Source organism: Lates calcarifer, linkage group LG3, assembly GCF_001640805.2.
Source record: "Lates calcarifer isolate ASB-BC8 linkage group LG3, TLL_Latcal_v3, whole genome shotgun sequence".
NCBI lineage: Eukaryota > Metazoa > Chordata > Actinopteri > Centropomidae > Lates > Lates calcarifer.
In genome coordinates, this window is record NC_066835.1 from 8,757,614 (window position 1) to 8,779,233 (window position 21,620).

The following is a 21,620-nucleotide window of genomic DNA, read 5'->3' on the forward strand; positions in this document are numbered from 1 at the left end:
AAAGGTGTCAAAATGCAGTTTGGATGTTGGTAGCCTGGTAATCTTTAACTTTTGACAGTCTTCATTGTGAAAGGTTAAAAATGAAATTGTTCACAGTGAGATATGTGGATTATCTAAATAACTAGAAAAGTGAACTGGCTTTAAGCACCTCAAACAAAAGTCCATTTATCCCTTATTAAGAGTGAACATTTTGTCACAGTGGTAAAAAGCACAGGTGTAACTAATATAACTAACGATCTGCCCTCTGCTCTGTTCAAGCGTCTTTCATGAAAAAACACTTGCTGTATTGGTGTGAAGGCAGAAGAAATATTTTTGAAGCTGTGACAAACAACGCCACAACTTTCTGCATAACTGAGGGTAAGTGAGAAAAAGTGTTTTGTTTTTTTTTTTGGGTGAAATGATCCTTTAATAGCTGTTCTAGCTGCTTGGAGGGCATCGTACAATGCACTTAACTGGGGTAACGTTTGCCCCAGTTAATTTTTGATGCTAGAAACAGGGAAACAGGTCATCTTATAAACCAGAGAGGTCAGTTCATAGTCTCTACATATTCATTCATGTGTTTTCCATTTAAAATGAAAAAACGAACACCGTGTGTTGTTATTTCAGTGGTGTTTCTCTTTTACTGATACAGCCGGCTGAACTGGAAAAATCACACAGCTGAAACCAGTTTCTTCATTTAGCAGTTTTCGCAAGTACACGACAATTGCTCGTCACTCATCGTCTTAAAATCACCTGTGTGAGGCAGACCTTATAAGGTAACCTCATCCGGTTAAGCTGAACTCTCGTGCCCGTTTTAACTCAGCGAACGCGTCCAACTTACGACGCTTAGCCCTAACCTGTCATACCCTAACCTCAGCCCCGGCTCCAAACACTATGTGAACGGGAGACAGACTTCAACACAAGCCTTGCTCAGCTAAACCCGCCCTGAACCGCGGCTGGGCCACGGTTAGTAGCTACAACAGCAACTGCCCCTGAATGGTCAGTTTGACAAAGGCCTTTAACATTAAAGACATTTTGTTTTTTCATGAGAGTGGGGAAAAGCACAGGTGTAAATAATAAAATTCATAATGTCAAAGTCAAGTCAAATTTTATTTATATAGTGCCAGTTCACAACAGAAGTTATATCGAGGCACTGTACATATAGAGCAGGTCTAGACCGTACTTTTTATCTTATAAAATTTACAGAGAGAAACCCAACAGATCCCACCATGAGCAAACACTAGGCGACTGTGGCAAGGAAAAACTTCCTTTTAAGAGGCAGAAACCTCGAGCAGAACCGGACTCAAGGTGGGCGTCCATCTGCCTCGACCGGTTGGGTTTAGACAGAGAGAGGGGGGTGGGGGGATGGGGTAAGAGAAAGACAACAATGCAGATACACAGACTAAGTCAAAATGTAAATAGTAGTAGTAGTAATAATAATAATAATAATAGTAATAATTATTATTACAGCTATAGGAATAATAATGACAAACAGTGAAACATTAATAGCACTAACACTATCACTAACACTAGTAAATGTTTAATTATTGTTGCATCATGGGTTGAACTGGATCATGGGAGCAGCAGGAAACTCTCCAGCTCCAGAGGCAGAAACCTGCAGTAAATAATGGCTGAATTCCATTTAGCTGCTTCAGTTTCAGGGTCCTGGTGTTGTACATGCTATAGTTCACTGTTCTGAATAGAACAAAGCCGTCTTTAATGTTATTAACAACACCTGTTCTTCTCTGCTGTGACAAAGGCCTGTTTTTAAGAATCATACAATGATTTAGCCTAATCTGAACATTTAACAAAGTCAGACAAGAAAACTTTTTAAAACATTTTTATTAATTAATGCAACTTACAGTCAAGCCAAAGAGTGAACTATATTAAGTGATACGTATTCACATTATGTCCTCTAACAGGGTTTACAGCATATCTTGTGTTCTGTAAGCATAATTGTTAACAAAAATAAGGAAATGTAAAATAGAAATCAAAAGCTTACAACTTTACAACAACAAGAACAAGGAGCTTAGCAGTGGATGTGAACAAATTAAAATCAGCAACATAAAGACCCTCACCAGAACAGGAATGACAGCAAATTCAGTTTTGGCATGTCGTGGTTTAAATAAGGGAGGAGAGAGAGAGAGAGAGAGAGAAAATAAACAACAGCTCAGAAACTGAGCTCAAAATGACACAAATGTAGGGAGGTTTGAATTCACAAGGCTGTGCAGGGCTGCCTTTGCCAAGAGACTTTGGTCACTTTGCTTCTCCGTCATGGCTTAACAATGAAAAAAAAAAAAAAAAAAAAAAAAAAAAATATATATATATATATATATATATCGCACAAGGTATAAAATGAAAAATGGCCAATGAGGGAAAAAAATAAACATCAAGAAAAATGGAGTGTCCTGGAATCAGTTCTAAGCAAGAATGAATAAGGGGATATATTTTATATTTATCAAAAAACTACAGATGATTGTCTGTTTTCCTTAAATGTGCATGAAAATCAGAAGTTTTGCAGTCAATTACAACTCCAGGACAGCCCCTACATTCACAGGAGGTAGATAACATGGCAATAACGCAACATGAACTCTACAAAAGAATGTGTCTAAACGGGAGTCGAGCTCTCTTGTCAGGTCTGTGAAATTGTAGTGCATAATTTGTTCAACTTTTAAGGCCAAATAGGAACCTCACTAGATCTAAGGCTATTTTAAGACAAAGGTGCGGAAGGGGAGTTTGGGACAAGGACAGAGTAAACAGATACAGCCCTTTTACAGCAATACCTGAGTCAACAGTCATTTTTATACCACAGAGCCTCGCAGGATGCCGGGTGCACGTCGACACTTTGTCAACTGTACCCAATATTTTTGGCTACACAGACACAGAGAATATGTAAAAACAAAAAAGAACACAAATATGTGGCTACAGCTGAGAAATATTCTGATGAGATTTTAGCAGAAATTGCATAAATGACACATTATAATTTGGCCACAAGGAATAATATACTCCTGTTACAACAGACAATATCAGATTTTAACTGGTTGAGACATTTGCACAGCCTACAGTGACATTCAAACCTCCCAAAAGGGGAAAATTAAACTTTTATTGGACAATATGAAGTACACTAAAGAAAAAAAAAAGTCAATGCAGCATATATCAGGCTTATGAGGTACTTCATGAATATATATAGATATATCAACCTTTTTAGAAAAGCTCTTCAAAGTCATATTATTCCTTATAATTCCTATTGATAGCATAAAATACCTCGTCAGTTATTTTTTACTTTCTGCCCAACCTCACGTGGGCATTTTTTTTGAGACTGCTTTGAAAGTGCAAAACACAAATACTGATCGTTCTATGCAGCATCTACACGCAAGGTTGCATGATAATTAAAACTGGGTTTTTTAAACTTTTTTTTTTTTTTAAATGTGGCGCAGCAGATTTCTGTCAAACCTTTATGTTGAAAGGACTCAGAGACCCAAATGCTGGGGCTGATGGAAAGAGAGATCCCACAAAAGGCACACATAAAATCGACTACAAACGCGCTGGATGTTTTCAGTTTTGACTAAATGACAACAATCTTAAGTTAATTGCCATACAACCTCATATGTACCTTTCGTTTAAGTTTACAATGATTTGATACACCATAAAGTCTGTTCAAATGTGTATATTCCCTTTTGTAAATTGTTGCATGCAAAACTATATCTTAAACCCTTAATAGAAATGGCATTGAGTCTGACTAATCATAGGAAAAGCGGAAATGAACTGAGTAAGAGACAGGGACATCAACCCTGATTTTATTGCAGTACTGGGTTAACACGGCAGAGAAATGTAGGCATTTGATCACATGGAGTGGCTCTATCCAGTATGAAACCTTAATATTTCAACATTCTGGTAAAACAAAAACAGAAGAGCTGGTTCCATCCATTTATCTATCCATTTGCTAATTATTGTCCTGCAAACTAAAAGTCTAAAATCTTTATTCAGAGTTGCCTTGACCTACATGAAGAGGACAGACTGGTGTAAAAATGTAAAGTAATTACTGACAATCCACAGCTCACACTCCCACATTATTGCTGTACATACATCTTTCCAAAATAACCTTCACGGCCACTACAAACATTTCTCAATATTACCAAAATGTAGCTGGAATATTACCATACGGTCAGAGTGAATAGTAATTACGACGGCACATTTGTAAATGTCTGATCCAGTCGTGATTACAGTTGATTTCACCACATGAATGAGTCCTAGGTTGTGCTGGGTTATTTTTTGTCACGGTCTTTTGAAAATGAAGGACTTACATGAAACAATGAGACTCCCAATTACAAAAATTTGGTCCCCTAAAATGTAACCAACTAAAGCAACCAACCAGTCATACATGATTACTTGGTTTTCCATTTATTAAGGTTCAAGAAAAGAACAGTGCTCTCACATGATATTGGCTTGTATTTGTTTGGTCACTACAATTTTTGATTTTGTTACCATTATTATAAATTAGGGCTAATATTAGCTAGCACCTGACACTGCTCTGAGGTAGTTTTTTCCAAGTTGGTAAATAAAAAGCCAAGTCATTCTGAAGACTAGAAATGCGTTGAAAAAATACAAAAATACCCACGCGAGTTTTGCATGATTGCATACATGTAGATCAACTGGATGGCATTGGTTTAGTTTGGATGAAGCTTGGTAACAGTTCTCCTCAGTCAAGGTCAAATTTACTACTAATCCCAAATGTCCACCGGATGCAGCTGTGTCACATTCTGGCTCAGTCACAGCTGCTGGAGACTATCAGATGACATTCTAGCTGATGTTGCTGCATTTCCCGGCTCCACCACCTTGTTGGGTCCCAAGCTTTGGATCTATTTTTGACAGAGCAGCACACTTCTCTGAAGCTTAAAATTGCTGCATATAGTGATTAACATGAGCCAGATTCAGCCACAAAGTCTTTGTTACCACACTGATCACAATTAAGCTGCAACTGAGTTTCGATATGCTTGTGAAACACAAGCCAGCAGCTCGGAGAGACTGTGCTTAGGTACAGTGGCATTTTGAGTTTAATGCTGTTATCAGCATGCTAATATACTCATGCTCACAATGACAAACTGAACATGCTCATGTTTGGAAGGTGTAATTTCACTATGTTCACCTTCATACTTAAGCGCATTAGCATGCTAACATTGGCTGATAAGCACTGAACACAAAGCACAGCTGAGGCTGATGGGAATGTCATTAGTTTTGCAGGTATTTGGTCATTAACCAAACTATTGGACAAATTAAAATTTTGACCAGATGGTCGCACAAGATGAAAAGGGACCACCCAAATCATAAGGATCTGCTGTCAGGGAAACCTGATTGTACAAAATCTTGTGCCAGTCCATCTGGTAGATATATAGATATTTTACTGAATAAGTGAAAACTTAAGAGTGGAGCACCACCCAACTGACATTACCATCTGTAAAGCCATGCTGCTAGCGCAGCTAAAATGTCAGCAAGACAACTCAAAGCAACAATGTAGCTGCAGAAGGACTGCTTGAACACTGCACTTGTTAAATACTGCTAGAGTACAAGTGAAACTGCAACAACACTCGAAAGAGCCAAAACAGGAAGTCGCTGCATGTGGTGGACATGAGTGGTAATGATTTTTTCTTCACGTCTGCCAGTACCCCATTTGAATCTGTACTCAATAATTCAGACTTTTAGCTAAAAACAACATAGACAAATTTTATGTGTAAAAACCTTGTGGATACCACACTGGTGTCACATGGCTACAGGTAAATTGATGGACATTGGCATGATAAAGACTCACTTTCAAGGATAAAGAGATGCTTCAGAAGGTTTATCTAGGAATAGGAACAGGAAAAGTATGCCTGCTGAAGCCAGCAGAGTGCCATGTAAGTCATAAGCTGTCACTGATAAAATCTGGGGGAAAAAACAGCTGTGTAGTCATACAATCACCAAAAGTAAGGAACACAAGCAACACTCAAACAAAAACTTCAGCCTCTTTGCTTTCAAGTGGCACTGCACTAATGATTTAGTGAGTCAAACTCGGGGAGGATTTTAGGATTTTTACAGGACAATTCTGCAAGAACAGAAATATCAGACTGAGGGCTTAAGCAGAGGACAAGAATCTAACAGCGAACAATATCACACACCAAAGCAACCATCATATATATATATATATATATATATATATATATATATATAGATATATATGCGCACACATACACACACACACACACACAGCTTTTATGTTACAGCACCTCTCACAAGCAAGACACCAGAACAGAAAAGACTACTCTTTGCACCAGTGTGAAACGTTTGTCTTGTAAAACTACAGTAGCCAACACCCAGAACTAGACAACTGTAGACTTATTTATCTCATGTTAATCAGTGAAAAGATTAATGATATCAGCTGCGATGTGGGTGATACCTAAATTAATGAAATATCAAAGAAGAAAACTTAATACTTTCTGCAATTGTTAAAGCCTATAAATAAGAGAGAAAACACCAAAAATAAAAAGAACAGGCTGTACACGAGAAGCAAACATGAGTATAAATGTACTGGATAGATAGCCTATAAAATATTACAAACCACACAGGCTCTAAGTACATTCATTGTTATTATTTGGAGCTAGGAAAATAGGTTTGACTCTACAAGAGGTTTCTTTATGTCAGCAATAGTTTCTCTACAAGAGACGGATGAGAGGCAGAGAGGAGAGACGTTATTATACAGAAGGTAATGGTTTGGAATAAACTCAGGAATCGGTCATTGCTTCATTTTAAATCGGGCTTGTCTTTTTTTTTCTTTTATTCCAACACCATTCAAAAGCCAGTAAGTAAACAGACTGATTGTTAAACGTAAAGGAATTTTATCCCAGCCTCTTTCAACCCTAAATTTAAACATAACTACAATAGAAGAAAATCTGCTATCACAGAAATAAAGTTAGCTGATTAAATTAGCTTATGATATGCCATTTAATTTACACATCAGCCATTTCTAAAATCTCCTTTGACCAGGTTTTGTCCACTCTAAAAGATAATGGAAAAACAGCCAAACAGAGGTGAGTGTGTGCATTTTAATTAATGCGTCTAATAATAAGTATCCTGTAATAATATTCGGGTTTCAACTGCAGGTATTTTGAAAGCCTTACTAAGCACCCTGGGCACTATTTTATTACAAAGTAGTGCCACGTTCATCAAGGCTGGTGTTTTATTTTGTTTCATGCCCATTCCTGTTTAAGCTCATTACGATCAAGCTGATTTATGTAAAAAGGAAAAGCCTCTCCTGAATTTTGATATGTATAGTCTGTGGTGGTGTCATGAGGCCTTATTTTCATTTTGCAGTATGATTTTCTAAGCACTCTACAGTCTTGAACAGGGTCTGAGACCATGTAAAACCTTCCAGCACTTTGGCATCACATCTCCAACAAGCAGTGCGATAACAGAAACCTTATTGTCCACAGCTAATCGGCTCTTTTCAACTCCTGTCAGTTTGTTCAGTTTGTTTTGTATAAAGCACCTTTCTCCCACATCACTATGCAGAGGCAACCCACCCACGCGACTACAAGTTTCACTCTGTCATTAACATTTAAAAGGCATCGGGGATATTTTTGAAAGACGGCATGCTGAATGCTGGTTGGCTAAGCGAATGCACATATTGAGGCTCTCAGGCCTGTTGGCTGTGCATCTTTTATTTTTTGAAAAGCCACCAATGCCAACTGCTCCTTTCTAAACAAAAGGAGAAAAAAAGAGGCTGCCATTCTGCCACCTGATAAATACTCTTAATGCTGCAACAGCTACAAAGTCCATTCTTGTTTAGTGCAAAAATAACATTGTCAAATGTCTGAGTTTTATCTCCAGGAAAAAAAAAAGCAATGCCATTCTGATCTGGTATTTTAAGGTGCTGGTATAGATAATGTAAAACACAAAGAAGCAGTGACAACAAGTACAAAACTCATCTCCTAAAACGACACCTTGATGTTTGGAATTTTAGCAAGTTACTTTTTAGGACACCCGTCATATTGTAGTCAAAATTATTCTATTTTTATCACTCAATTAATCTTCACCACTTTCCAAAGAATATGGCAGGCATGTTCGAGAGAACGACTGCCGACTAAAATACTAAATAACCAGGCATCCCTTTGAAGACTGAACATTCGAATAAGTGAATAATGTGGATGCTTGTGGCAGCATCACAAAGGCCTGCATTTGCAAAGAGACGACGACATTCACTTTTCCAAGTACAAAGCCGACGACAGGCTTCACCTGACACGCAAGATTAATTTGTTCTGATCCAGTCACACCTGTACTCAAAGATTATATACAGAAATGAGAAATGTTCTGTGGTGAAATTTACCTGATCAGGTTGACCTTGCTGTGCTATACGCCTTACAAACATCTGTTCACATGGATTTCAACACGTATTTTTCAGGCTGATTCTTGGTCAGGGGCTGTTTTCTAGTTTCTATTTAGCTTACAAGCAACTTGAATTAACAGTCTGATGAACAGCACCACTAAGATACATTTACAATTTGTCCAGATCAATGATATGCAATGATCACACCTGATATGGGCTTTGCATTTGCTGTTACACTGCTCAGGTGGAAAAATCAAGGTGTCGAGCAAAAGTCTGTCATTTCATTGGTGCATAGAATTAAAAGGAAAGAAAGCAGGGAAAGCTGTGTGTGAATACAAACACACTTCAAGAATTTGGTCGTGCAGCTCAACGCTCAAAACCCCTAAAAGGAAAAACACATTCTCTCTTATCTTAAAACTACGAAAAACAAATTCACACAACTACATAAACTGAGAAAAGCACGCTCACCATCATGCACACCAAGCATTTTAAAACCTCTACTGTCAATGCAAGACTCAAACAATGCCAATTAGATAGATAGCAGGGGTAATTATAAAGAAATGGCGAGCAGTGTGATGTTACCATAACACTTAGAACAGGTAACAAGAGGTAGGACACACGGCCATTTCCATACAATTACACCAGTGTCACACAATATGGCCGAGCCTCCTGCTTCGATTGAGGAACACACATCTGTAGAAGTTCTGCTATCAAAAGTGCATCCAAATTTACATGTTGTGAGACCAGCACCGATAAGAACAATATTGACATCATAACAGTAAATATCAAGTACATGATTTTCAGAATGCCCCACAAACACAGTCAGTCGGATTTCTAGTTGCTTTACAGGTAATGAGTTAAAAGGGTAACACAGAGAGGTTGTCAAAGGGAGAGAAAAGATCCTCAAAATAATGAAGCATCTTTTTTTTTAGCATACAAGTAAAAAGCTTTGTGGACCAGTCCAGTGAGGATTTAAGGTGGTTTACAGTGAAAACATCTAGCACCTAGAATCAAGATGTCCTTTTTGTGCTTCCATGTCTTTTGATTAATAATCATGTAAAAGTTTGTAATCTTGTTTGGCTAAGAAAGATTGTGTGTTACAAAGGATACACCCAATTTTCAGGCTATAAAATCTACAATGTTACAAATGACCACATAAATACTTCATCCCATTAGAAAGGCATGAAGATGCTGATAAGCACTAAGAAACGCTACTAAATGCAACATGCTAAATAAAAAACAACAACAAAAAGCCCTGATTATCTACCTCTATAAATGACCCAAATTCATGTGAGATACCCCACTGTTAAATATCTTGGTTAAAAATAATGCATAGTTAGAAAATATAGACTACTCGCCTCCAATCAAGACTATGTGAACATTCGCCTGCTTAACTTAGTAGTAAAACTTAGGTGGGATGTTAGAAAATGTCTAGAATTATTAGTAAGACTGAAATAGTCTTAGAAGGCAAAAGAATATTTGCATTTAAAATCTGTATACAAATAGACAGTGTTAATTTAGACTACATGTGGGCCAGTCATTAAAAAAATCTTTATAATATTTTCAGCAGCCTCCACTGAAAGCTTATTTAAAATATACCTTATTACCAACATTACTATATATAGTATAAAGACTCACAAAAAGTCATTTGCATAAAACCCAAGCTTTTGTGCGACGACTGCTCCCAATTCCTGGAGCAAACATTATAATTCAAGGTTTTTTTTTTTTTAGGGAATTTCAATCAATTAAACTCTAAAATGTTGTAGCTTTCACTCCACTGTACCGAATGCCTGGATATCGAGATGCCACACAAATATCGCTCTGACAAGACACTGCAGAAAACACTATTCTGCTGCTATATACATTAAAAAATAGAAGTAGGGTTAATGTGTATAGAGGGAGAAATGAAAAATTATCACAAATGCCTAAATGCCTAAAACATGAGTCAACTACATGCATATTCATTACCAAAAAATGATTGAAATTAAAATAGACTATAAAAACAGAAGGGAACAGAACTGATTTCATCAAGTTCCCCTCTATGTTGATTTCTACATCATGTGTCTTTTATCAACACGGCTCAGAGTACATTAAAAAGGAGTCCTTGTTGGGAACCAGTCCCAAAACACTATTTCTCGGCATGGGAATTACAAGTGAGGCAGAGGAGGATAAAATTGCTGTTCTTTGAATCTGAACACTAAAAGCTTCCATCTAGAATAAACTGTTGGTTCAAGGGTTGATAACAAATCTGATGCCAAGAATTCCTAACGTAAGTTGTCACCAGATTTGGCATAAAATGGTTACCAATGTCAATCAAGGACAAATACTGAAAACCCAGCAGATGTGGGCCAAATAATTCATAGTTTTACATAGAAATGACGACAGAAAGGTGGTCTCGAATGGCACTTCTCATCACATAGTGCCCTATGTGAAAAAATCACACACAACCCTCAATATATTAAGTACTTTTGTCCTGGTTAAAGTACCCATTCTCGTCAGTGCACTTTGCTTTGATTGGCTGATAAATAATGTTTGTCAGAGGAGCAAATCTTCAGGCATATAAACAGTGAACAGGCCCCCTCATCTTTTGATGTCTCCTTCTCCCTTCAAGCACCAAGACCATAACAAACAATAAAAACAGGAGAAGGAGGGTGAACAGCTTCTTCTAAATTATAAACCACCCCAATGTAAAATGTTACTGCCCACTAGTTTAGAAATGGTAGATTTCTTCTATCAGTGTACAAACTTTTCCTTTTCCTCTCAGACTTTGCAACATATTTCCCTACAACAAATACAAATACACACAAATGCACAACATGTAAATAAAACCTCTTCTAAATCCCCATGAAAGAGGGATTATTTGCATCTTAGTCTAATAGCTGGCTTGGTTTGGGTGGGTTAGGGGCTGAAGTACAATTATAGACGCATGGGTAACTGACAGGTTTGTTAAGTAGGGAGATCACGATGTGAAACCACTGTGATGCTATCTACAGCTGACAGCGAGACAGCGGGGGGTAGTGTGTTCCATCAGTGGGGTCTCACCCACGCTAACCTGGGGTTGTGTGCTCTCAGGCAAAGTACATGGTACGCAGCGTGTCCTGGTGGATCTGAACAGCCTTGGCCAAGGCCTGGTGGTCACGCCCGTTGCTCTGGCCTGATGTATGACTTCCTTCGGCACTGAAATTGAAAAAATTTTTTTACAGAAACATTAACACTGTCTGGTGTTTTCATATTTCATGAGGTTTGATTCACTAGAATGCCGCGGTTCAAAATGGTGGCAAACATAGCAAATGGCTTTGAGTCTTTACCTGTCATGCTCTTTGTCCACCAAATGATAGCGAGCCCGGAAAGCCACCAAATGGGCATAGTAGGCTGGTGCTGGGATGGAAACTGACCGGGTGCAGCGCACATAGGTGTGGCAAAGCTGGTAGGTGAGAACCTGCAGCTCATCTGAAGAGAAGTGGTTGTCATCCCAGAGCACATGGTAGTGAGATGGCCTGCTGGTGCCCTGCAGAGAGCAGAGAATGAATGACAAGTGTTGCTTTTGTGTCCACTGCTGACACTATTAACGGTCTTCTGTTACTGGCCAATTTGGCTGGTGATCCATTCTTTTGGAGCCAAATCCATTAAATCAGACTCTAAATTTTTATTCCTTTTTCAAAAACACTTAACAGGTACATGGCCCATTTAACTTGGTTCATTTACAATTGTTCCTAATCCAATTTTTACCTGAATGCCAGCGTGACTGCAAAGGTAGAAGTCAAACTCTGATGGGTGAGTGATTTTGGTGTCCACTGTGGTGCCTGCAGGGATGTTGCCGCTCTTCCCAACCTGTAAAAATGCCCACAAAAATGTGTTAATGCCATTACCAAGCGTCATACTAGTGTCAACAAATTACTCAGGATTTCATAATGTCCCCAATCTGGGTACACTGCGTGAGGGAGCACACCAACACCTGTAACAGCTGGCTTGGTGCCATCTGTGCATGACTATAGCTTTGGGGCATGCCAAACAATTCTTAGTTTCAGAGTAACCACATCGAAGTACCAAGGAAAGCTTTGGCATGCTATCTCTCTCATTTTAGAGTTAAGTTGGTTATACAACTACCAGGATTCAAATTCATATTATTGAGGCAATACTGACCCTCTCATTTCTGTCCATACAGAAAAGTCTTGTGTGGTGTCTCTTCTGCACGACAACAAAGGTGATACCAGGCTGATAGTCCTTCTCTAGTTTGATACAGGCCTCACGGATTGCCAGCAGTTCATGCTGAAGAACCTGCATGTATTCAAGTCAAAAAGTATTTCAGGTTAAAAGGTGAAAGGATGCAGAGATCATGAGAAAAAAGTCAACCAAATTAAAGATGTACAAAATCCACACAAACAAAAATGGTTTCAGTAACACTAACCTCTGGTAGTCTCAGTATTTTCTCAAATCAAGACTAGTGCTTTCTGACATTTTATATTCTGCATCATCCCTGACATGCACATCACCTGGTTGAATTGGCCCTCGGAGATGCCATCGCGGTAGTAGATGATCCTTGTGGGCTTGAAGCGGGTGGACTTGTAGAACTGGATGAGAAGTTCCCTCACCATGGTGGCCAAGTCCTGGATGATGTCCTGACGGTGCTGCTGCACTCGGACTGTGGCACAGTACCTGCTGGGATGGGCATCCATACTGCCAACAACCTGAAGAGGAAAAGCAAATATCATTTAGTCTCACTTACAGGCATCCACTCAGATCCGATGTTTATAAATGCTAATTAAGTTGTTATGGCTAATATGTAAGCAGAATTTGCTGTCTTTCAAATCCAGCAGTTCCATAGAAAGCAACATTAACTTTAATGTGACAACAGTATTTTTGGGCACCTGTCCAACATTTAGAACTTTAACTTTCAGTCTCCTTATAGCTCTACTTTGGCCTCCATCAACCCTCAGTAACTTTACCAGTGTGAGTCTTTGTGCTGGGTAGGTGGCATTGAGTGGATTTTTGCTGGCAACTGCTGCCCACAGGGACTGATGGGAGCAGCTGAAACTCAATCATACAGTAAATGTGCAGGTGATAAAACCAAAACACTGAGCTGAAAGAAGCTGCAGAGAGATGGGTTGTGACTCTGAGTCAGGACTATGAGTTACACTGCATTAAATTATTTATTTTTAAATTACTTTTTGAAACCGCAATGTTGTGTTGTGTTGGTGTGATGTGCTGTGATATCACTTACAGCAGCAATGGAAGGCTTTTTTCCATCTCCTGCAGGCGGATGAGTCACATCTGCACCGAGGAAGATGACTGGCTGCTGGAACACCATCGGCCTGGAACAAATACGCAGTGCAGACACGGGTGAAATGAAATATATACTAATATATATATTCTTACCTCCTCTGAAAACTCAATAAATGTTCTGCTTCAGCCTTTTAGTCAGCGTGTAGTAGTACTTCAACTAACCTGCCCTGTGGGAGGAGGATGTTATTGACACCACCCAGCTTCACATTGATCTTCAGACAAAGGTTGGAGAGAGTCTGAGGTGTCGTCTTTTGAACGTTCTTCACCTGCACACACTGAGTGGCCATGCCGAGCACCGTGTCCCCGACACGCTTCACCTCGGCTACAACACATGTCAGGACGACAAGAGGATACTGATTAATTAAACATGATCACATGCACAGAGGTGCACTGACCAATCCCAGTCCATTAGGACTGGAGCATTGCTTGTACACATAGCAAAGGATTACTGATGTTTAACTGACACAGTGAGTTAGGAAGGGAATGGGAGAGCACATGGGGAGAACCACAGAGAGAATGTAGAAATTTTGATTTCATGCTCAGAAAGTCAATCTTGTCTCAAAAAATAGATGAATACATGTGGTAAAGAGTTATCTCCAAAGTGTCACTGTTGGCACCTCTAACTAATGGAAAACTTTTATCTGTAGAATCAGCAGCTTGAAAGAGGTTGGATATGAGATAGTATTTTGAATATGAGTAACAGGGTGTCAGTGTGCATTTCACTTCACAAAAATTGATTACTATCTCTGCAGGACGGAAACACGTCCTGTTCAAGAACCACAAACTGTATGAGTGGATCCCTCACCGTAGACAGGTGTCTTCCCCGGCAAGATGACCACCACCAGCTGGAGGCCCTGGTAGGTGTACTTGAGGTGCCTGAACATGGGCTCCACACTGTCCGCTCCCTGGGCGTACTTACAGAAGCAAGGCTGACCTTGGATGGGCATTCCTGCATCCCTAGAGATCTTCCTCAGCTGATCCGTGAATGCTCTAAGACAGACGAGGAGCTTCATTATTCACAGTTCAGAGGGGTTTGGAAGTTCAGTTTACATGAGACTTGTGTTACAACTGATAATTAGGCTCTGAATGAAAAGATAATTAAGTAATAGACGCACATCAAAGCAAAAGCAAGAGCAGGTGAAGACCTCAAACACTTAAAGCAGACAGCAGCTGCAGTAAATCTCAACAGAAAACCTAAGACCAAGACAAACTTGAGCCTGCCAGCCTAAGTATAAGATACACTTTGGCATGCAACACAACAAAGCCTGTACATACTCTACATATAGCTTATGCACCACAAACGCCTGGCACAGCTGTACATATTCAACATGCACTCTCACATCCCTGTGCAGTGAAAGACTCAGTAAACTGGGCTGTAAAAATATTTGAAAAAATAACAAACAGAAGCATAAATCAAATAAGACAGCTTCATGATGTTTTTGTGCCCCTGGCTGCAACTGTAACCAAAGCTAATACATGCACTGGGTTAGTAATTTCAGTTGACACCTACAAAACTGAATAAGTCCAATGCCTTCCTTGTGTCTGTGTACTTCTATAAGGTATGTTTCAGGCCCGACGCTATGCTCACAACTCTTCATGGCCAGCCCTTAATTACAGGCTAACTGCCATCAAACCCAACAACAGCGCATGTACAGGACAACATGAAATACATCTTCCAACATGCTGGAACAGATTCACTCTATGTATGTCACTTACTTAAGCAGGAGTTCGGTGCACTGTCTCTGTGGTGCAAAGCAGGCGATGGCCCACACTTTGATCTCAATGCCAGTGTGGAACTGCTTGTTCCTCATGTCCCATACCCCCTGGATTGGTGTGGCTATTGCTTTGTTCTGCATATTGTAATGACAGTAGCCTTATGAGTGCTTACAACTGTGTAATATCAATGAATGAACTGTGTCGCATGCATGAAAAGTACATTAACTTAAAGACACCATCAACAACATCCACACTGATGATCAACATACCCTGCCTCCATACAGAATGGAAGGTGCCTGTAGGACACGGCCGTTCACTTCTGTCATCTCATCTCTCACCATGACTCCAAATTCACGAACGTAAGGGTCAGTGTTGAAGTTGGCACTTCTCATCTGGAGAAAAAAAACACATATACACACACACACACACACACACACACACACACACACACACACACACAGAAGTTTACATTCTCTTCAGATGTAGACATATCAGGCAAATGTAACAACTGTACATATTTGTACACTAGATGTTTATAGTATATAACAAAGATTAATTTAGAAATCAATGGATACCTCAAAGCCTTATTTCAAATTTGCCTTAACATGTTGCTGTATACACAGTCATACACAGTACAGTATGACTGAGAACTACAGTAGGTCAGGAAGGTACTGGCCAATTATGACCAACATCATGAGCCCTCTATTCCATCAGCCAATCAGCAAACACCACCGAGCCTGTGCTTAGTGTCAAACTGAAGAACTTGGCAGCATGGGCAGAAATACTCTTATCTCACCTTGACAGCCCACTTGCTGCTACCAATATAATTTTACTTAAATCCTGAAACACTGGACCACTGTGTATGTGGCAAAAATATATGTTGGCAGGAGCAGCTCCCTTGTGTGTATGTTCCAAAGTTCTCTGGTGTGGGCAGTCGTGTCAGTGGCCAGCTACAATGATCGATATTACAAGTTTTTGTTGTTTTTTTTTCTGGTCATGTTTCCAGCATTGACCTGATAGGGGCAGTCAGCTCTGAGTTTACCATCTCCACATGTTCTGCTGTTGGCCCCAGGCCAACGGGCAAATATTATTGATGAATCCTGGCATGTAGCAGCGCAGTGTAAACACTTACGGAGATTAATATCTCTTGTTGTAGAAACAACAAGCGTCAAACTGGTGCATGCAAGGTTTGAGATTTTGACAGTTTTCATGCACACAGCTGACTCCTGTGCTGCATTCAGTGAGCATTTATTTCACAGTTACTCACCAATTTACTAATCTCATCCTGACGGTCTGGTGCTGATCGGGCTGTGGCACGGATCATAGTGGAGGTCTGATTGTCTGTCAGTTTTTTGATGCAGCGCTGTCCTGCCACTATGTTGCACACCTGGAGCAGACACACAAAACAAATCATGTTTTGAAGAAAATCAACGGTGAATTGAATCACTCCTAAAAGCAAATACTGTAAAGAACAAACGTTGGTGATACTTACCTCTAGAGGTAGGTAAGTGTGCTTCTGCTCCTGTCCCACCTGTAGACATGGAAGGTGGGGGTATCGCAGGATGAGCTTGTACTTGTCTTTGAAGTACTGTGCTACTGTGCATTCAATAGTTTGGCCGTTCTCCTGCTGCAGGGGGAACCTAAGGGAATAAATAAATAACACACTCAATACACCTGTTTTCACTCAGCAGACTTTTCACAGTTAGAGAAATTTCACACCTGTTTGTCCCAAGTTCTTATTATCACCAAACATCATCAAGTCTTCTGGACCAAAAAATCATGATCATAAAATATGAAATAATGTATAAGAATGTATATACCCCTTCCTACTCTTGATGTTGGAGTGCATATGTTTTTTGTTCATTGAATGCATTACAACATCAGTACACCCCACATTCAACTAATGTGGCCACAGAAGAGACATAGGAGCGTGCTTACGTTTGGTGGCTGGCTGGTCTTCTGGTCACATTGCACACTCTGTACTTCCTCTTCATCTGCCCACAGTGAGTGATCTCCACCTTCAGACCTGGACGGAGGAATCATAATGATTTCAAAAATATCCAAAAACTATACTTGAAATACTTTGCTTATAACTCCTGATATTAAATTGGCAAATTAATTATTATTATTAAATTGACAAGTCAATCAGTTGAGTCAAGAGTTGAATTTAAATAAACCAGAATTCAAACAGTTTTTATTATAAATACTTAAAACTAAAAACAAGCTTTCTGTCTGTCAAGCAAAGATTCATTACCGAGTGAGCTCCCGAGCTTTACTTACCTTTGATTTCCTTTGTAAATTTCACTCGTTGGGAGTCTGTTAAGGGCTTCTGTTGTTCTTCAATGCTTTTGAAATCCAAGACCTCACACATGAACTCAATTACAGGCTGGGCTTTGTAGAAAGCAGTGGCTGAAACTGCAAACGAAACAAGCACACAGAGATGAGATTCACAGAAACGACTTTGTTTGAAACAACTTTTGCAAAAGCAACATGAAAATTACCATCAATATTGAGCATCATTTTCCAGAGGGAAGGCCTGACAGACTGGTGGAAGCCAAACCACACCTCTCTGCCACCACCGAGGGGGTTTGAACATCCCTCTGAGGGAGTGAAGAAAGAGCGGCCCACTGGGGTATACCTTTAACAGAAAACACGAAACCTGATCAACATGTATGGAGAAACACACTTTTCAACAAACTAGTTAAAAGAAAGACACTTATCTAAGAAATAGAAAGAAAAAGCATGTGATCTGTGAGAGAGGGCACATAAAGATGCTATGCTAAACCCACCTCATAGAGGGCAAATGTCTCATGACCACATCCAAAGCTTGGATGGTCTCGAAAGGGACGCTGGGTAGCCGTCCTGACAGTGCCTCATGCAGAGCTTGCAGACTAACGCAGGACACCCATTTGATGGATACTTTGAAGCTGCGGTCCTTGCCTTCACCAGGAATGGTCACCTCAAGCTCCACCTGTGTGGTCAGTGGACAAGGAAAGAAAGACAGAGACAATGCTGTGATATGTCAAGACTTGACATTTTTTAAACAGATCTTTATTCAATTTCTCTGCAAATCAACATTTATTCTTGGCTTTTGTTCTGTAAAATACGTACTTTGTCTCTGCCTATAGGCAAGGGCATGGCAGTGTAGAGATTCTTCCTCCCATCATACACTGGTTTTCGATCACCAAAGATCTGTGTTTTAAAGTGCTGGACCATGTGCTCCACAATTTCACTGAGAACAAAATAAAAGAAACACATTAACACAATGCCCCAGACATTTCAACACGCCAGGGGTTACTGATCAATTATATACTGTGTACATACCGATTGACCCTCCTGGGGCATTTCTCAGGCTTGATATCAATGTCATAATGGTAGACCTCCAGTTTGGGGATTTCCATCTCAAAGAAGTTGGCCTGGAGCTTGATTGTCCTGCCCATGGTGCCAAAGTCTGGCCGTGATGGTGGTTTGAACACATATTCCGGCACTGGAGAAGATGGAGGGTCTGAAACGTCGGGATCAGTTGACAGAAAACAACAAAGTGCGTAATAAGAATCACAGTTTACAGGAACAACACATTTCCCAAATATCTTAGAGTACTAGCAGGGCATCTTCTGACTTCATAAATAAGAGGTATGTTCATATCAATAACTCAGCAGAGTGTCAACTGATAAAAAAGTATTGTGTTGTGTGATGTGTTTCTCAACTGATCATTACAGAAAATATATTTATACATTTTACAGCATCAGAAACATTACAAAGTATTAACAAAAAAGGATTATTTTGTTGAACGGTACTGCATTATAGAGAGGAGTTCCTTTTATTAAATCTACACTCATTGATATAGATAGGGTGAACAAAATAGTGGAAAAACCTGTCTGTTTAACGCAATACAGTTCAACAGCACGACAAACTGCAGCTTCCAGAAAGACCATAAAGTTGAATTACTGCCTTTCTCAAACAATTTTAGCACAAACTTAACATTATAACTGTCGAGAATGAGGATTTAATGCAGGACTGATGTATTAGATTGCATTAGTTTTAGCTAGGTGTACAGAATAACCTGCCAACTGAATATGTATTCCAGATTAATATCTTTCAGTGAGTAGTAAGGTTGTGTGTTGGCCAGAAAAACAAAAACTGTCAACTATTGATAAGCTATTTGAGTATTTGAACTTTCCCTGACCCAAATCAGATCCGGTCTGTACTTCTTACACCCTGAGGGACTTTTTGGGGTGTCATCCTTTTGTTAATCATCCCAGAGAAAATGTAATAAGCTTTCATCATTGGTCAAGACTGAATCAAGAAGCTCCATATCTGCAACTTCAGACATTACAGTCAGTCTGACAGGGCGCTCTCTCCAGTCCCCTCAATGCCTTATCTTTGTGTTCCAGCTCTGTTCATTGAAGCAGAATTACACCCATAAAACTTAATAGCATATGAAGGGTAATATATGGTGGGTATTATTGAATGGCTTTTAGTGTGTTAAAGTCCACTGCTATTCAGGGAGCAAAATGGGGTGCATTAAGAGGAAACTGACTATCCACAATGACATTGTCTTCTTTAGAATCTCCTCTATAAGCACCAAATTACCTGTGTCCTATTTCCTGGACAATTTCATTATTCAGTCAGAAGGTTAAAATGTACTTTGAATGAGTAAATACTGTGATGCTTGAAGGATGTAAAAAAGCATAATGTCACTTCTTACACTGGCCAATTGCTGGGACCAGTTTAAGGCTTTGTAGCCCAAATATGGGAAACGCTTACCAGAGCTTAATGACCCAGAGGAACGAGGTCCCTCGAGCATCTCAGCAGCTACAGAGGACAAAAATTACATGTTATGAATGTTCAAAGATGCACTTGTCCTAATGCACACTGGTGAAAATGTAAATTTAAGTCATTAAACAAAGGACAGGATTCTTGAATTACTACTTAACAAGTTAACATTAACAATTTATTTGCATAGCAGGTGGCAAGAAGAGGCATAGTACAGAGTGCCACTCATCTATAGATGTACATTTGAGTATGCCTTGCTCTCTTATCGCCTCCACAACGCCATCGTTGCTCAATCAAGGGCGACTTTTTCCTGAACTCTTATCAATATGCACACAGAGGCAATAATGCAAGCTGGCAATCTTACTCTGCCGAAGCCACCCCTTCTCCTAATACTACATGTCAATTCATATTTCAGTTCTACAACAGTAACAACAAAGATGCCTTCTATAACATAGAAAACAAGCCCTAACTAACACAACTACTAAATTTGAGAGGAATATAACGTAGTTTTCTTGTTTGTTACTCGGGACGAAAACCTTAAATGAATATATAAATATATATTCTCCCATAGTCTATTTGCCCAGTGAGAGTCAGCTGTTAAGACTGCACCTAACCTCAGCCAAACTTCATATACATACTTTAGATGTCGAATGTCATTAAGTCCGTGTTAACACTGACAGAGATCTGCTGGTGTGACGAAATTTATAGCGTGGGCAAAAACTTTGTAACATAAAAATCTACCTTCACTTAAATTGACTACTGCTAGCTAACCATAGCTAAGATTTGGAATGAGATTAGATTGCATGGTCGGCCGCTAAATATTGCTTGAACTCTTAACTTAGTATTAAACTGCAAGACACTCAAAACAACGAGCTGTATTTGCAATAAAGTGGTTTATTCAGATAATGCACGCAAATCGATCCCACCACACGAAACTACATCGGGAGACTAACTAACAACAAGTTCGTGAAACGAGGTACCGCTGAAGCTAACTTGGCTAACAGCAGCTCGTTGTTGTTGCACGCTAGCTAAGCTTACCTCTAGTACTAATGCCTCCACTTAAGACTGGAACGAGATGTTCCCAATCAAAAGGATTTGTTGACTTTTATATTAACTAGCTATATGAAACAGAAGCGGAGTCTGTGTTTCAGCAACGACTCGTTGCAATGTGGCAGCAAAATGCTGTAACTAGTGAGTTAATTTTTGCTAGCTGCTTCAATTAGCCGATGCTAATGTTAGCTGCAGCACTTACCTCCAGCAGAGGAATACATTTTGTCGACTTTTAAGCGTGTGTCGTGGACGTACAGATACTCCACTTTATTTTGGTCAAATTCCACCTAAACTCATACGTGGTCGAAAAGTATTAATATGTACAAGAGCGAGGGAGGAAGCCCGGTTCGGAAATAAAGATATTTAGTTAGCCGAGTGGTAAATATTTGGAGTCTCTCATCCTCGGCACGGCCCCATCCCCCCAACACACAAAACAGGAGCCGAGAGAAAAGATAGCACA

The 21,620-nt window shown here is 39.6% G+C and overlaps 1 protein-coding gene across 2 annotated transcripts; it reads right to left on the reverse strand.

The window, feature by feature from the left end:
• Positions 1-1,803: 1,803 nt before the first annotated feature.
• On the reverse strand, positions 1,804-21,602 carry ago2 (argonaute RISC catalytic component 2). Of its 2 annotated transcripts, none has more exons than XM_018666735.2 (20): positions 21,363-21,602; positions 20,102-20,149; positions 18,659-18,839; positions 18,446-18,566; positions 18,124-18,305; positions 17,836-17,972; positions 17,615-17,749; positions 17,273-17,360; positions 16,827-16,974; positions 16,602-16,721; positions 15,604-15,726; positions 15,335-15,468; positions 14,424-14,608; positions 13,781-13,940; positions 13,557-13,647; positions 12,829-13,023; positions 12,479-12,613; positions 12,065-12,166; positions 11,644-11,843; positions 1,804-11,512 (listed from the first exon to the last, which is right to left on the reverse strand). In XM_018666735.2, exons 1-20 carry the CDS (start codon positions 21,379-21,381, stop codon positions 11,404-11,406), a joined length of 2,613 nt encoding a protein of 870 aa, XP_018522251.1. In that variant the 5' UTR covers positions 21,382-21,602; the 3' UTR covers positions 1,804-11,403. The 2 variants fall into 2 exon arrangements, with proteins under 2 accessions (XP_018522251.1, XP_018522241.1); XM_018666725.2 differs by having other exon boundaries at positions 18,659-18,854.
• Between the last annotated feature and the right edge of the window lie 18 nt (positions 21,603-21,620).

Excerpts from the sequence above, each read along its gene's own strand:
- ago2 (XM_018666725.2), bottom strand. Across the intron at positions 13,648-13,780 it reads ATCCTCCTCCCACAGGGCAG|GCCGATGGTGTTCCAGCAGC; the intron begins GTTAGTTGAAGT and ends TATTTGTTCCAG. Across the intron at positions 13,024-13,556 it reads AAAAGCCTTCCATTGCTGCT|GTTGTTGGCAGTATGGATGC; the intron begins GTAAGTGATATC and ends TTTCCTCTTCAG.